General features: G+C 41.4%; 1 protein-coding gene across 1 annotated transcript in view; it reads left to right on the top strand.

Moving 5' to 3' along the window:
* LOC137267780 (uncharacterized) overlaps positions 1–13,898 on the top strand; it is a 96,271-nt gene that overhangs the window by 18,198 nt on the left and 64,175 nt on the right. Inside the window, exons 19-35 of the mRNA XM_067802224.1 lie at positions 598–761; positions 1,418–1,567; positions 1,866–2,075; positions 2,356–2,398; positions 4,120–4,277; positions 4,925–5,092; positions 5,650–5,859; positions 7,114–7,156; positions 7,463–7,626; positions 8,465–8,638; positions 9,633–9,842; positions 10,507–10,549; positions 11,229–11,389; positions 12,065–12,238; positions 12,371–12,589; positions 13,381–13,423; positions 13,666–13,826. Of these exons, the coding sequence (XP_067658325.1) occupies positions 598–761; positions 1,418–1,567; positions 1,866–2,075; positions 2,356–2,398; positions 4,120–4,277; positions 4,925–5,092; positions 5,650–5,859; positions 7,114–7,156; positions 7,463–7,626; positions 8,465–8,638; positions 9,633–9,842; positions 10,507–10,549; positions 11,229–11,389; positions 12,065–12,238; positions 12,371–12,589; positions 13,381–13,423; positions 13,666–13,826 (2,495 nt within the window). The remainder of the gene's footprint in view (positions 1–597; positions 762–1,417; positions 1,568–1,865; positions 2,076–2,355; positions 2,399–4,119; positions 4,278–4,924; positions 5,093–5,649; positions 5,860–7,113; positions 7,157–7,462; positions 7,627–8,464; positions 8,639–9,632; positions 9,843–10,506; positions 10,550–11,228; positions 11,390–12,064; positions 12,239–12,370; positions 12,590–13,380; positions 13,424–13,665; positions 13,827–13,898) is intronic.

The following is a 13,898-nucleotide window of genomic DNA, read 5'->3' as shown; positions in this document are numbered from 1 at the left end:
AGCAATATTCCAGCTATGTGGCGGCGGCCTGTAAATAATCGACTCTGGACCAGACAATCCAGTGACCAACAACATGAGCATCGATCTGCGCAATTGGGAACCGATGACATGTGTCAACCAAGTCAGAGAGCCTGACCACTCGATCCCGTTACTCGCCTCTTACTACAAGCATAGTCGCCTTTTAAGGCAAGCATGGGTTGCTGAAGGCCTATTCTACCCCGGACCTTTACGGGTCATATTTACTGAAGAAATGTATGAAATGTATGAAATGTGTGAAATGTATGATATGTATGAACTAGAAACGAAGTACTTATTCAGTGGGAACATCTTTCTTCCCTTCACCATTTACTTTGCAGTGAGTCGTGGGGATTAGATTTCCATTGCTTGGAGCAGTATTTCACTTGTACGCAGCTTCATGCTGAATGAAAACCCCCGTGACAAACGACTTTGAAAATGAAACACACCAGGAAGGGGATGCTTGTCAAAATCAAAATATAACCACCCAGTCTCAGAGCAAAGTGTGGGCTCCTCGATCACAGGTTTCTCAGGACCAGATCAGACATGTTAACGAGTGAGGTCATACTGTTTGTCCTCCAGGTTCAGTGTCAAAAAGCATTGGGATCAGAAGGCGTTTATTGCTGACCTGAAGCTAATGGTGTGCCCCGTTGCCAGGCAACCATGTCCCACCACCATACCAGTCCTGCAGAACACCCTGCTCACGTCACAGCCCTGCACGTTCCAGCTGATCTCAGCACCACCGGGTGAGTGAAGACAAGATCGCAAGCTGACTCGATTCATGGTTTGATGGGTATGTAACTGTGCCAGTTGGCATAGACGGGGATTCGAGCTTCCACATCGGTTCTTTATCAAAACCACGTGTATCTCCTTGAGTCATAATGATGGAATTACCAGCATATAATCTGCACATATGGATTCCGGTACCTATATCACGCTCTCTGCTCCCTCATGGAACATAAAGTTGATATAGCATAGCCATGCTGAATAGAGTGAGTGGCCAAACAGTTGAAACGATTGTGAGGGTAGGTAGCCATGTTCACTTCAAGCAGATCTTTCGTATTTGATTATGGGTATGTGAGTTTGGTTTATCGCTGTTTAGAGCTGTAGTTGACTTATGCAATGGTACCCGTCTGCTACATAGAAGTGATGGGGTGACGCAACGAGATATATATGTAAATAAATACATTCAAACTGGAAATGTTTCGACAAATTCGATTTTTCTTGCGAACATTTTGATACATTTGTGAAGACATCATGGCTGACATTCAAGTCTTCTTGGACTTTGTAGGCATAGATACAAAACAAACGTGTCTCAATACAGGGTGACAGTTTCATTTCAGTTTATCTTTGGAAAACCAGTTTATGAAAGAAATGCTGGTTATTTTTCGTTCTGGTTCAGGATTCCAGATGTCAGACTACGTGTCGTCCATGACGGCACTACTGGACGCCAAGGACGAGAAACGTCTGTTAGCCGGACTCGGGGTTGCCCAGCACATGAAAACTGAGTCGTGTAGCTTTCTCGGACGGGGCAGTAACGGATGGAGCTCGTGTAAGGTCAACTTAAATTGTTTTATAGAATGGTTAATGCTTGTTGTGTTGGTGTTGAAACATTTTCAGAAAAGTCTACGAAATGTTTGCAAAAAGTGCTTCAACCCGACGAAGCAGTTCAGTTCAGGAACTATACAGCTACATGCTTGTCATAATCAAACCTTGCATGTTAAATTATTATGCATCGTCGTCTTTAGGTGAATGAGAATGAAAGCATGCTCTCCAAACATTTGTCCTTTCTCCAGAACACAAACCTTTACCTTAGCAGTGATAGTAGGACTTGTCCCCTTGTCATTCAGCATGCGAGAAGAGCGTGACCTTGGACAGCCTGCCCGATTCCACGGCGTGTGAGATGTCATCGTCGTGCATGAAAGTAGATTGCTGCCTCGACCTCCCCATCCTCGAGAAGAACATCAACTACAAGCTCGACCTCGACGTTTGTAAATCAACACTCAACCTCGAAATTGAAAATGTCAAGTTCCAGAAAGTATTGTTCAAATACCACTGGGGTGAGTCTAGACATGTACAAGTAGACCTATAACAGGAAGTTTGATTACTTGCGATCAGAATAAAGAAACAGTGATTGTTTTCCAATGTCAGTATCTACCCATGTGATGTCTACATTAAAACAAAAATACCTTATACTTAAACAACAGCCGTTTGTCATAATAGAAATGAGTATCATTCAATATGCTGTCCTACCACTTAGTAACTTTGGTTAACACGACAGTACGCAGTAGAATTTCCATTTAGATGTATAGTTTCAAATGATTCTATTATTCTCTGCAGGATCTCCCGACAGAATGCACCTGAAGGGAGTGTTCAGAGCAGAGTAAGTGTTTGGCAGCTACAATGCATTTACCGTTTTAAAGTATAGTATGTTGAGTGTGCGTGATCGTTGGGGTTTCGAATTGCTGTCTGTATTGAGTGATAGAGTTCCAAATCCACAGATTTATTGTTCCTGCTTTGGCAGCCTTCAACTGGTGTATATAACCAGTCTCTCTTGACCTAACACCCAGTAACGTTTGCTAAACAAACTCTTCTCTACAGCTCTACAGGGGACTCATTTAGCTACCTCTGTAGGGAGTAGACAGATTGGTTACGCCTGTATGTGATTTGATTGCATAACCAGTATCATTTGACCTTAATGCGGAAACACAGTTTCCTTACACCTGTGTGTGATATGATTGGATAACCGGTATCATTTGACCTGAATGCGGAAACACAGTTTCCTTACACCTGTGTGTGATATGATTGGATAACCAGTATCATTTGACCTGAATGCGGAAACACAGTTTCCTTACACCTGTGTGTGATATGATTGGATAACCGGTATCATTTGACCTGAATGCGGAAATACAGTTTCCTTACACCTGTGTGTGATATGATTGGATAACCGGTATCATTTGACCTGAATGCGGAAACACAGTTTCCTTACACCTGTGTGTGATATGATTGGATAACCGGTATCATTTGACCTTAATGCGGAAACACAGTTTCCTTACACCTGTGTGTGATATGATTGGATAACCAGTATCATTTGACCTTAATGCGGAAATACAGTTTCCTTACACCTGTGTGTGATATGATTGGATAACCGGTATCATTTGACCTGAATGCGGAAATACAGTTTCCTTACACCTGTGTGTGATATGATTGGATTACCGGTATCATTTGACCTGAATGCGGAAATACAGTTTCCTTACACCTGTGTGTGATATGATTGGATAACCGGTATCATTTGACCTTAATGCGGAAACACAGTTTCCTTACACCTGTGTGTGATATGATTGGATAACCAGTATCATTTGACCTGAATGCGGAAACACAGTTTTCTTACACCTGTGTGTGATATGATTGGATAACCAGTATCATTTGACCTGAATGCGGAAACACAGTTTCCTTACACCTGTGTGTGATATGATTGGATAACCAGTATCATTTGACCTGAATGCGGAAACACAGTTTTCTTACACCTGTGTGTGATATGATTGGATAACCAGTATCATTTGACCTGAATGCGGAAACACAGTTTCCTTACACCTGTGTGTGATATGATTGGATAACCGGTATCATTTGACCTGAATGCGGAAATACAGTTTCCTTACACCTGTGTGTGTTATGATTGGATAACCAGTATCATTTGACCTGAATGCGGAAACACAGTTTCCTTACACCTGTGTGTGATATGATTGGATAACCGGTATCATTTGACCTTAATGCGGAAATACAGTTTCCTTACACCTGTGTGTGATATGATTGGATAACCAGTATCATTTGACCTTAATGCGGAAATACAGTTTCCTTACACCTGTGTGTGATATGATTGGATAACCGGTATCATTTGACCTGAATGCGGAAACACAGTTTTCCTTACACCTGTGTGTGATATGATTGGATAACCAGTATCATTTGACCTGAAAGCGGAAACACAGTTTCCTTACACCTGTGTGTGATATGAGTGTACATTTAACTACTGCCAACAGCACGTTCATGTGTCTGGAGAACACGTTAAGTTAACATTCTTCAAAGATTTCTGTGTGCTCTTTTCAGTTTCATCATCGACTATTTCAACACTCAAAAGGAAGTCGCACTGACACTAAACATCAGCGCCTGTTTCGAACCTGACAAGCCATGCCAGTTCATTGTTCCTGTTGCCAGACACACGAAGATACCCGTGCCTGACTGTAACACAGCAACTCCTCTTCAAGGTAGAACCAAACTGACCAGCCACTCTCCATTTGTGCAAAACGTTATGTCATCATGTGTGTGATCATACCTCAAGAGATCGGGTGTGCCCGGTTTTGAATTATTTGCCTTAGTCGTGACAGGACAGTCTGATTTCAAAAATCCAATTTGATCCTCACAATCACCCTTTATCTGGAACTTAAAACGAGTTAGACGCGTGAATGTCCGGGGTAGAGTAGTACTTCAACAACTCATGCTTGCCATAAAAGGCGAATGTGCTTGTCGTAAGAGACGACTAACGGGATAGGTAGTCAGGCTCGCTGACGTGATTGACCACATGTCCTCGGTTCCCCATTTCGCAGATCGATGCTCATGTTGCTGATCACTGGATTATCTGGAATAAAAATCGATTATTTACAGACCAGATGCATGACTACTGCACTTAAATATGTGCCACTAGGGCAAACAATCAAACCCGATTTCGTCCGCACTAACAAAGAAATCGGTGAGGCTTACCTCTCGATCGTTGTAGTTTGTATCACGACCACCGTACACGTGGGAATGTGTTCTAACCCTGACGAACCATGTGGACAAGTACAGGTTGGGAGACAAGTGTAGATTAATCGTCCCTTGCATCAGTATCATTACCTGGGCTTGCATGCTGTTTCAGATTTCTCTCTGTCAAAGTGGAAGAGGGAAAACAATATAGGGTCAAGCATGACGCCGGTTCAGCGGTCCAGACTTGAGATGGCAATGGACATCACCAAGTACGTTCTGGACCCTATGTGTAACAGGACAAAGGGCAAGTTCAAGCCACAGTCTCAGGGTTGGAACAATGGTACGTCGATTAGATACGCACTGCTTTTTACCGGCCGGAAACAGGTTAATTTTTGTGGAAGCCACTATGGATGAGTGGGTTTAACTTAGATGGCAGTATCTTGTTTGCTGGGTATTAGCTGCCTGACTCTGAGAGTGTTGGCTCGAATGCCTGTAAGACTCAAACAAACACAAAGTACTGGAATCGGTACTTTGCTGAGAAAGAGTAATCCTAAATGTATAACAATAACATATGTTGCACTTGACCACAAAGGGCATTGTGTTTTCATAATCATAGATTCGGGGTCTGGTTTTCCACTTATTTCGTCTAAAGTTTATACATAATGTATTTTACTTTTGTTGTGACAGTATTCACATAATTATCGCTATAAAACAGTAAAATTAGAACACTTAAAATTGCGCTCGCTGTACATTGGCGTCCGTGGTAACGAACTATCAAGCCGCATGCATTATTATGACAACATTAGCCTGGTTCAGAACTCTAATCTACTTTCATATCAAAGGCTGACAATGCATGGAATCTTCATGCATTAGGTATTGCCATGGATTATCTTTCAGCCTGTGCCAGAGATATTGCCCTAAACAGCCTCCCTGACGGCGTGTCTTGTCACATTCCCGAGCACTGCACTGCTGTTGAGTGTTGCGTCACTTCCGCTAAGCTGGAACGAACATTCAATGTGAAGGTCAACGTCGATCACAACAACCAGGTCCTCATCGTGGGAATAGAAAAACTCGTTCACCAGCGGAGTCTGCACACGTACAAGTGGGGTAGGTTAAACTAGAAGTGTGACGATAAGATACGTATCACGATATCGTGGAACGATACGATACGATACAATTCGATAGACATCGCGATTGGCTCTCTTCAGTTATGTTCTTTTGAAATGTATATTTTGACATCAAGTAACGCAGTAAATATTTATATAACCGTCAATTTCTTGTGACAATTAACAATTTTCATTTCAACGATACCTTTCATGATGCAAACAAAAGTATCCCTATACTCATCGTTCGATAAAGTATCACGATTATCGATACTTCAATATATCGTCACACCTCTAGGTTAAACTTAACACTCACATATCGAAATGTGTTGGCGATTAAGATTTGATCGTAAGGAACTGTAATCACACGTGTATACATTTGTATAACATTGTATGTCCTACAAGTGCTAAAAGTGAAGAGTGATTCTGTTCTACACACATTCCGAGACGGTATTATGAGATGTAGGATGTGTTACTGATTCTGAAAAGTATACACCTTAGTCGTTCACATTTACGGGGCAAGCGTTTTCTATAGACTCATGGATGACTTGGCCGATATCTAAGCTCATGTCTGCAGAGAATGTCAGTAAATTGTAATCATTGAGCTTTGAAGAGGTGTCGTCTGTTTAGTAACTTGACTATAAACGAAGAAAAGAATGCATCTGATTTCCTAATATATTAATAAAAATATGTAAAATTTAAACCATATAATATTGTTTTTCAAACAAAGAAAACTGTGTTCCATCAATGGTAGTGATTACGTCACTTTGTTGATTATGCATTCATTGTGCCCCCGGGGCATGTATCGATGCTCATGGTTGCCTTCACTGGCTACAATGTTTGCAGGCCAGATTGTAATTGTTGATTGCGGAGTAAAAAGACAATCCTTAGTCATGTTTAGATATGTAGATACATGCAACATATGTCATATTTGGGATTACACTTTCCTAGTAAAGTACAAATTCTAGTACTTTTTCGGTTGAGTCCCATCCGGGTCGTGCACCTAATCGACAGCACACAAAGTCAGCCGCCTAACCCTCTCAGCTACCACTACTTCCACTTCAGGTTCGAATCCAGGATGGGACTCAACCAAAAAAGTATTAGAATTTGTACTTTGCTGGGAAAGTATGATCCCAAGTATAACATATGGGACATCTGACCACTTTCAAAATGACAGTGTTTAATTATATACATGTCATCGATCTGATTGAATACCCCAAGCCTGTTCATTTTAACTTGTTATCAATTGTATATTCAGGAACGGAAGAAAACTTCAGCCTAAACGGTGTTGCCAAGATGAAGTAAGTCATTTTTTCTTCTTATATTATTATCATACATAATCCTTTATATATTGAGTGAGTTTTGATTTACGCCGCACTCAGCATTATTCCAGTTATACGGCGGCTCTTTATATAAATATGATGAACTGGTATAGAACCTTGCTGCAGTATTTGAGTCTAGGTTATTGCTGTGGATGGACAGTTTTTTAACATGACATCACTCTGAGTGATATCATGAGTGAGTGAGTGAGCGTTACCTCATCTCCACTGGCTGCTTTTGTTTCAACACATGATTGACACATTACCCAGCTAACCGTTTGGTCTCAGGTTCAGGATACAAGATCTGAAGAGATCCAGAAAGTACCTGATCACCTTTGGTGTGTCTGTATGCACTGAAGCTGGACAGCCATGTGACAAAGAAATCGAAGTAATGACCGATGTCCTGCTGCCCCGACTGACCAGAGATTGGTACAGCAAGGACACGGTGCCCGGTAATTATGTCAATACATATCGATACGCAGTATGCATGGAGCTAATGTCATAGTGCCATGTATATCAGTTTAGAAGAAAGATATGAATCGCTTCAGTTCCAACGACTTCATTCTGTCGTTCATGTTCCTCTCAGTGAGTCAGTGAGTGTGTTTTACTCAGCAATATTCCAGCTGTATGGCGGCGGTCTGTAAATGGATCAGACAGTCCAGTGATCAACAACATGAGCATATAGTCGTTAGTCGCCTCTTACGACAAGCATAGTCGCTTTTAATGGCAAGCATGGGTTGTTGAAGGCCTATTCTACCCCGGCACCTTCACGGGTCATGTTTACTGAAGAAATGTATGAAATGTATGAAGTGTATGATATGTATGAACTAGAAACGATGTACTTATTCAATGGGAACACCTTTCTTCCATTCACCATTGGATGTAAACCATACTTTCAGTTCTCTTTGCAGTGAGTCGTGGGGATTAGATTTCCATTGCTTGGAGCAGTATTTCACTTGTACGCAGCTTCATGCTGAAGGAAAACCCCCGTGGTAAACGACTTTGAAAATGAAACACACGAGGACGGGGATGCTTGTCAAAATCAAAATGTAACCATCAAGTCTCAGAGCAGAGTTTGGGCTCCTCGATCACAGGTTCCCCTGCTCCTCTCAAGAAATTGTCATTCTTTCCACAATCAGACGAACCATCTGGCAAAAAAAAAAAACAAACTCTATAATGACTGCTGGACCTCACTGGTCAGAGGAAAGACATATGTATTTAACTTTGCATATTGATAACAATTATAATGCAAATAACTTGTCTTATTAAACCATGGTAATTACTCCCTAGGTTTCACATTCAAGAAATGGCGACAAGATTTCAACGTTCCCGCAGGGGAAAAACTGACCGATTTTCAACAGAAAAAGCTTCTAAACGACCTTGACCTTTTGGACCACCTTGACGAGACCAGTTGTGACGTCACGGCCGCGCCTTATGATGAAGCCACGGATGGCTGGAACAATGGTAATAACATGTATTAGAGAAAATGAACATTCATCATAAACTCAATAAACGTAACAAATGTTAGCAGTAGAAACATATCACCTGTGATGGGATTTAATGGATATATGCATATGTCCACGTGACTAATATTTATTATTATTATATTATTTTTTCTATAATTATCTATGAGCAGCCTATGGAATAAGCCCTGTTCGAGACGGGCTAGATTTCTGGTGGAGGATTTCAATTTACCGCTAGCCAGTCCGACGGTCTGGTGCAAATTTTGGAGGTTACACATTTGCGTGAATTCCTGATGTCTTGTCTGGCCATTTCCAGTTTGGGTTGGTAACATTTTGAAGTTACCAGTCTTGACATGAGGCTGGATTTTTGGCTTATTTCATACTCTGCTTTCAGGGTGCCTTTTGCAAATATCGAATTAGGCGACATTATTGTAAGGAGTGGGGGTCTACCTTTCCTACATCTCGAAGAAAAAAGCCAGTCATGAGAGATACATACAATGCTAGTAAACAGTTGTTGTACACAAAATGCACACATGACAAAATCCTTTCATCCTGGTCCTCATGCCATAACCTCTTCACATAATCCTATGCACACAATTTATTTAGATACATGTTACTTTGTACATGTTTCAATGAAAATGCATGCAATGTATACGTGACATAAGAAATTTTATGATGAAGTTTGCTTGGTACCCACAAAGATAAATAAAGTGATAATAAGAATAATCGCCATAGCACAGTTGTGGTTTTATGTCAACATGTCTGCAGAGGTGGTCTTGAAACACATGAAGAAGAATTTTCATTTAAATCTTATAATATGTGTAGTTTCAAAAACAGCGCATTTTCAAAACAGCGCATATTCTGAAGGAAGTTCTAGCTTCATCTACTTGAACGTTTACACACTCTTACGGCAATTGTAAATGCTCCAGGTGCTTTTCATAAAGTACATTTCTGTTGTCCAGAATCAAACCTTTAATGGTGTTGTAATGCTTCAGAATGCTCGGGCGATGTTGAGGTTGGGAAACTCCCCACAGGGATAGCCTGTCATCTGAACAGCAACTGTCACAGTCTACAGTGTTGTGTGAAGGATGACACCCTTGGAAGGTCCTTCAACGTCAAGATAGATATTGAAGCTTGTGCCTCTAAGATCAGTATGACGATAGAAAAGCTTGTCTTTGTGAGGTCCTTTTCTACCTACAGCTGGGGTAAGTGGACCAGTCAGCTATTCATTTAGTATCTAAAATTATGAGTGAGTGAGTTTAGTTTTAAGCCGCACCTAGCAATATTCCAGCGATATATGGCGGCTGGGTGTAAGGTGTCGAGTCTGAACAAGACAATTCAGTGATCAACAGCATGAGTATCGGTCTACGCACTTGGTACGAAGAGAGGTGTGAACCAAGTCAGCGAGCCAGAGCAACCGATCTCGTGAGTCACCCCTTACGACAAGCATGGTTTACTGATTGCCAATATTCTAAACCGGACCCTCACGTGTACCACATCAATACGATTACATAGCACTGGCTATATTGACTCGGTTCGTATGAGTGTTCCAAATGTGTCTTTTGTCGTCTGAACTCACTAAACTGAGACTGTCGTTGATCTCTAGCGCAAGCAGATAATTGTTCTCCTAGAGTCACGTGGTAAAATCCGTGTCATATGAGAATTCACATTATAATGTGAATGCAAGATGCCCTTTAAGGCAGACTGCTGTGCTTAATTCTAGCGGTGTGAAAGATGATAGCACATTTCTGTTATATGTGAAGAATATAATATATCTTGAAAATCTAAAACAGTTTAATTTGTTGAACGGATTATTTATATGTATACTCTAGAAAACGACATTGTATCTCATTCTGCTTTGTGTTTAAGGGAGAGTGGAACATTTCAACCTGAAAGATGTTATTCGTGCCGAGTAAGTATTAGAATCAGTTCCATTAATGGTTGAGTTATGTTCGATTCGTCTTAAGAAGGGAAAATGCAGCAGTGGATTACTTGTTAACATCTTAAATAGTAAATCATTGTCTAACTGCCGCGTTGAAAACATTTGGAAGCCTATCTAGTATCTGCAGTTGGAAGGTTGGCAAAAACACAGGCCATGCTATATTGAGAAAACGATGAGCTGCTTGTCGTCACAAAACAGACGAAGAGTAAAGTGATAAATCAGTTATTCTTGCAGAGGAAAACGTTTATTTTTTTCATATGACGCCCTCTTATGACCAAACATGTCGAGGGGTTGTTCACCAACCGCTGGTCTTCATTCTGTGTAGATTACACATGTTGTAGCGTGTACTCGAGGTGCTGTGCACAGGGAACTTCTACTAGTCTATTCTATCTAGTATAGATTATGTGAAATAACACAATAACAGCCGATGACTGCTTAGAGCACTATCTACATAGTGCCCGTGGACTATGTAAAACAACTGATCTGTCACCTAAACCGACATGATTACAGGTTTACAAATGTAGGTCCCAGTGAATAGTCTTTCAGCGAACTGTTCCTAATTGCATTTTACTGTTTGAAGGAGATAACGAAAATCTGCTTAAATGTATCTCCCTTTCTTAAATGTACCTTAAATGTATCTTCCTTGCAGTGTCCTGATTGACGATCTGAGAGGACAAGACAAGTTCCTGTTGGTTGCCAATATGAGTGTATGCCTGGAGAAAGATTCCTGTCTCATCTCTGCAAATGTCCTCAAGAAAGCGTTGTTCAGTAAAGATCCTTGTGAGCTGGATAGTCTGGAAACACTGAAAGGTTCGCTTGCATTATCTTAATGAGTTCATATCGTAATAACTCAACACTTATCAACACTCGTTGATAAAGGTAAAAATATCCCCGGCAACCGTCGAATATTTGTTACTTTATCAACTTGTGTTGATATATTTGATATCAGTAGACACGACGGTGAGATTCTATTTATCATCCAAAACCCTTCTTCATTAGTTTTCAATGTCAAACGTACGTCTGAACACAGTACTGCCATTAGATTTGCAGTGCAGCGATGTCATAACATTGTGAAGTCATCAACTTTATGACGTTATAGCATTGCAGGGCACTGTACAAAATCTACTGTCAAAACGATATTTCCTAGGAGATATCGTTTGATCTCACACAAGCGATATCTCGATATCCCGTGTATTCTCGTCAGACCTGATTGGATTGTGTTAGGCCCATGTCAGGTTTACTCGTTGTTATACCGCTGCGATGTGCATAGTACCGCACAAAAGCACCCTCACGTTCCCAATCAAAGTATACACATACAACATTATGGCGCTGTCATCACTTTATGCGACCGAGGAAGTTAAGGAATAAAAGTACGGTGATGTAACTTGTAGGAATGTTGTTCTTCCGCCTGTTCACGTATATATTAAAGTAGCTTTGCTTTTATAATCTGTTTTGACAAACTACGTAAAGTCGTATCTTTTGCAGAATTTTCTCTCGACACCTTCTTGTCTGACAACGGTGCCACAGGGAAGGCGAAGCTGTCGCCACTTGCTGTCACGAGGTTGTTTGAGGCACTAGACCTCGCGCGCTTCTTGAAAGCTCCACAGTGTGATACCAAGGCTGCACCTTACACAGGTGGTACAGCCGGTTGGAAAAAAGGTAAGGACGGAAATAAATAATTCCTCAGAGAGGACTGTTCCAAAATTGAATAAAATGCAATTACTGGCAAAACATGTTAGCTTTCCGAAAGGAATCATTGACCATACATGTTTTGTTGTTGCTGTTTTTCAGATTGCTCACCACTGAAGAAAGTAGATGGGTTTTCCGCCGTTCCCGCAAATGCGGCCTGTCACCTAGCGCCCTCCTGCACCTCCATCAACTGCTGTGTCTTCATCGACCTTCTGTCCCGGAACTTCAACTTCGCCTTGAGTGTAGATGCATGCAACTACAAGATGACGATTGCCTTAGAGAAACATGAGTATCATCAGATGTTGATGGATTATCAGTGGGGTGAGTTTTGAGTTGTTTGTCCCAAAGTAATGTCAAGGTTAGGACGCAGAATAATAAACATTTTCTGCCCCTTTTGCCAACAACATGATTAGCAAGATTCAGGAAAAGCATGCGGACCTCACCTTCGAAATGTCTCGCTTGCACCCCAAGCGCATTGTCGCACGACTCCCAATTGTGCTCGGTACCCTTGGTTTGGTACCTCCTGAACTCTTGACGCAGATAAGGAGAGCGCATGGGTTCTCCACTGGGAGCAGAGCCCTTTTTAGCCTCTTGGTAATGCAGAAGGCTTCAGTGTTGGGGAGGCTACATATTCTCCGGAAAGTTCTCAATGTGTTCGACTAGGCAGCGTTTCCTGGGAGAAGTCCCATTCCCGGCCTGGACTGCGTGTAGAGGGGGCGAGGGCCTTGTACTGACAATGAGCCTTACCAGTCTGACTGTGCCTGGATTACCCGAAGCCTCTTTAATCTATAAAAAAATAACAGTCCACTTATATAGCGCCAATCCAGGATGAATATCTTGCTCAAAGCGGGGGATAAATAAACGGGGTGAGACTCGGGGCAAAGTGCTCAGTGACAAGCTATTCTGTTGGCGAGAACCATGCAGTGCTTATGTGGAATGGACGTCATATTGAAGTTTCTAAATGTAACAAAATAGACATGGAGAGGTGGGGTTTTCATTACGTGCTTCTGAACTGAAGATGACAGTAGGTGGATTGTAATTTCAGTTCACCTCAAGATCTCAAATGATAGTGTTAGGCTTAGCTTGTAACAATGATAAATTTATGTTTATAGACACGGAAGAACATTTCTACCTGAAAGGCGTCCTGAGGATGGAGTGAGTACCCCTAACGAGAGATGTCAATAATATCGGCAATTGTTAATATAATATAATATCTGATAAAAAATGCTATGCTTTTGCATATCACTTACTGACCTGCACACTATTTTCGGTTGGTGTCCATTTCGTGTCAAATTTGAGTAAAAAGTGAAACAGGTCGGGGCTTCCCGATTACAATATTCATCTTCTTATCAATTGCAACACATTTGTATATCTAACAATTGAACCCGTCTGTTCAGCTATAAGCTCACCAAACAGCCACAGGAGAGGGCAATAGAGGCCACGGTTACCATCAGCGTCTGTCTCAAGGAAAGCGAGTGTCTGTTTTCACACAAGGTGCTGGACAAAGCAAAGCTGCCACAAGCGTCCTGTGAATGGAGCTCGAAAGTCAACTCGAGAAGTAGGTTTGATTTACAGATAAGACTGTATCCCTAAACATAGATCTTTATGACTCAAAGACCAAACAACAGTG

Source organism: Haliotis asinina, chromosome 16 (assembly GCF_037392515.1).
Source record: "Haliotis asinina isolate JCU_RB_2024 chromosome 16, JCU_Hal_asi_v2, whole genome shotgun sequence".
Classification (NCBI taxonomy): Eukaryota; Metazoa; Mollusca; class Gastropoda; order Lepetellida; family Haliotidae; genus Haliotis; species Haliotis asinina.
Note: the sequence above shows the minus strand (reverse complement) of the source record. Positions and strands in the feature narration are given on the sequence as shown.